At 68.5% G+C, this 1125-nt stretch overlaps 1 protein-coding gene across 1 annotated transcript in view; it reads left to right on the top strand.

Moving 5' to 3' along the window:
- Nucleotides 1–182: 182 nt before the first annotated feature.
- ALG12 (ALG12, alpha-1,6-mannosyltransferase) overlaps nt 183–1125 on the top strand; it is a gene marked incomplete at its 5' end in the record, with an annotated part of 10602 nt that continues 9659 nt past the window's right edge. Inside the window, one exon of the mRNA XM_005877972.2 lies at nt 183–187. Within this exon, the coding sequence (XP_005878034.2) occupies nt 183–187 (5 nt within the window). The remainder of the gene's footprint in view (nt 188–1125) is intronic.

Here is a 1125-nt window from a genome sequence, read left to right as displayed (position 1 = left end):
AGCCCGGGAAGAGAGTGGCCATGGTGTGGGGACAAAGGACCCAGGTGCCACAGGCAGGGGCCACTATGAGGGACGGTGCTGGGTGAGCGCCCTCTTTCTCACGGCCTCGCACAAGCCCTGCAACCAGGCCGGGCTAGGGGGCGGGGTCACACTCGCCCTGACCCTGCACTGGACATGGGCACACAGCCTGACTGGCTTAAGGCCACGCAGCTCTGAGGGGCGAGATGGGAACGCCAGTGATACTGGTGGGAGCCTGCAGGGCCGTGGGGGTTGGGAGGGGTGGGGGTTGGATCCTGCAGGGTAGGGGGAGGAGCCTGCAGGACAGGGAGGGAGCCTCACCCACGCAGGCGCCGTCCTCCGGGGCCCAGCCGGCTTGGCACTGGCTGCAGTCTCTGTTGGTCGGGCCAGTGCACAGCTTGCAGGACTCGTTACAGGCTGCAGGCAGAGGGGGCGCTGTCAGCAGGGGACCAGCCTGGGCTTCCTGCACGTCAGGGGTCTCCCTCCAAGGAGAACGCGCGGACATGCCGCCAGCCGTGGGCTTACAGCCCCCCAGCAGCCAGTCAGCGTGCGCCTCGGAGGGCGCCGCCCATGTGCCCGCGTGGTCAGTGGGCCCATCACAGCCGAGAGGGTCTGTCTGCCTGTAACTCACTGAGGGGGAGCCCAGGTACTGGCCCTGAAGACCAGGTAGGAGACCCACCTCCAACACCAGGGTAAGCGGGGGGCGTGTCTTCTGGGAGGGACCTAGGACCAGGAGGTCCTCCATGCGGCCTGCACCCCCTCCCGCCCCGCCTCCTCAGTGACACCGGCCGGCTCCGCCTGAGTGACAGCAGGCACCCGGCCTCCACACTCCACGCCACATGCACCCGGACACTCAGCAGGGACCAGGGCCGGCAGTCCTGCAGGGGGCGCGGGGGCACGCCCTGCACTAGAACACGCCAGGCGCCCGCCCGGTCACAAGAAAAGACCCCGTGGATGTCACAGAACTGCCACCCGAGCTGCCCCTAGGGGTCAGGAGAAAAGTGACACTTCTCCCCTGGGGGCTGTTTAGGGACAGGAAGTGCGGCCACCCGGTGCCTGGTCTTGTCCCTTCCCTGCCCCGCCCCCGCCCCCGCACACCTGGGCAGG

Source organism: Myotis brandtii, unplaced genomic scaffold, assembly GCF_000412655.1.
Source record: "Myotis brandtii unplaced genomic scaffold, ASM41265v1 scaffold537, whole genome shotgun sequence".
Lineage (NCBI taxonomy): Eukaryota > Metazoa > Chordata > Mammalia > Chiroptera > Vespertilionidae > Myotis > Myotis brandtii.
This window is presented reverse-complemented; position numbering and strand designations above follow the sequence as displayed.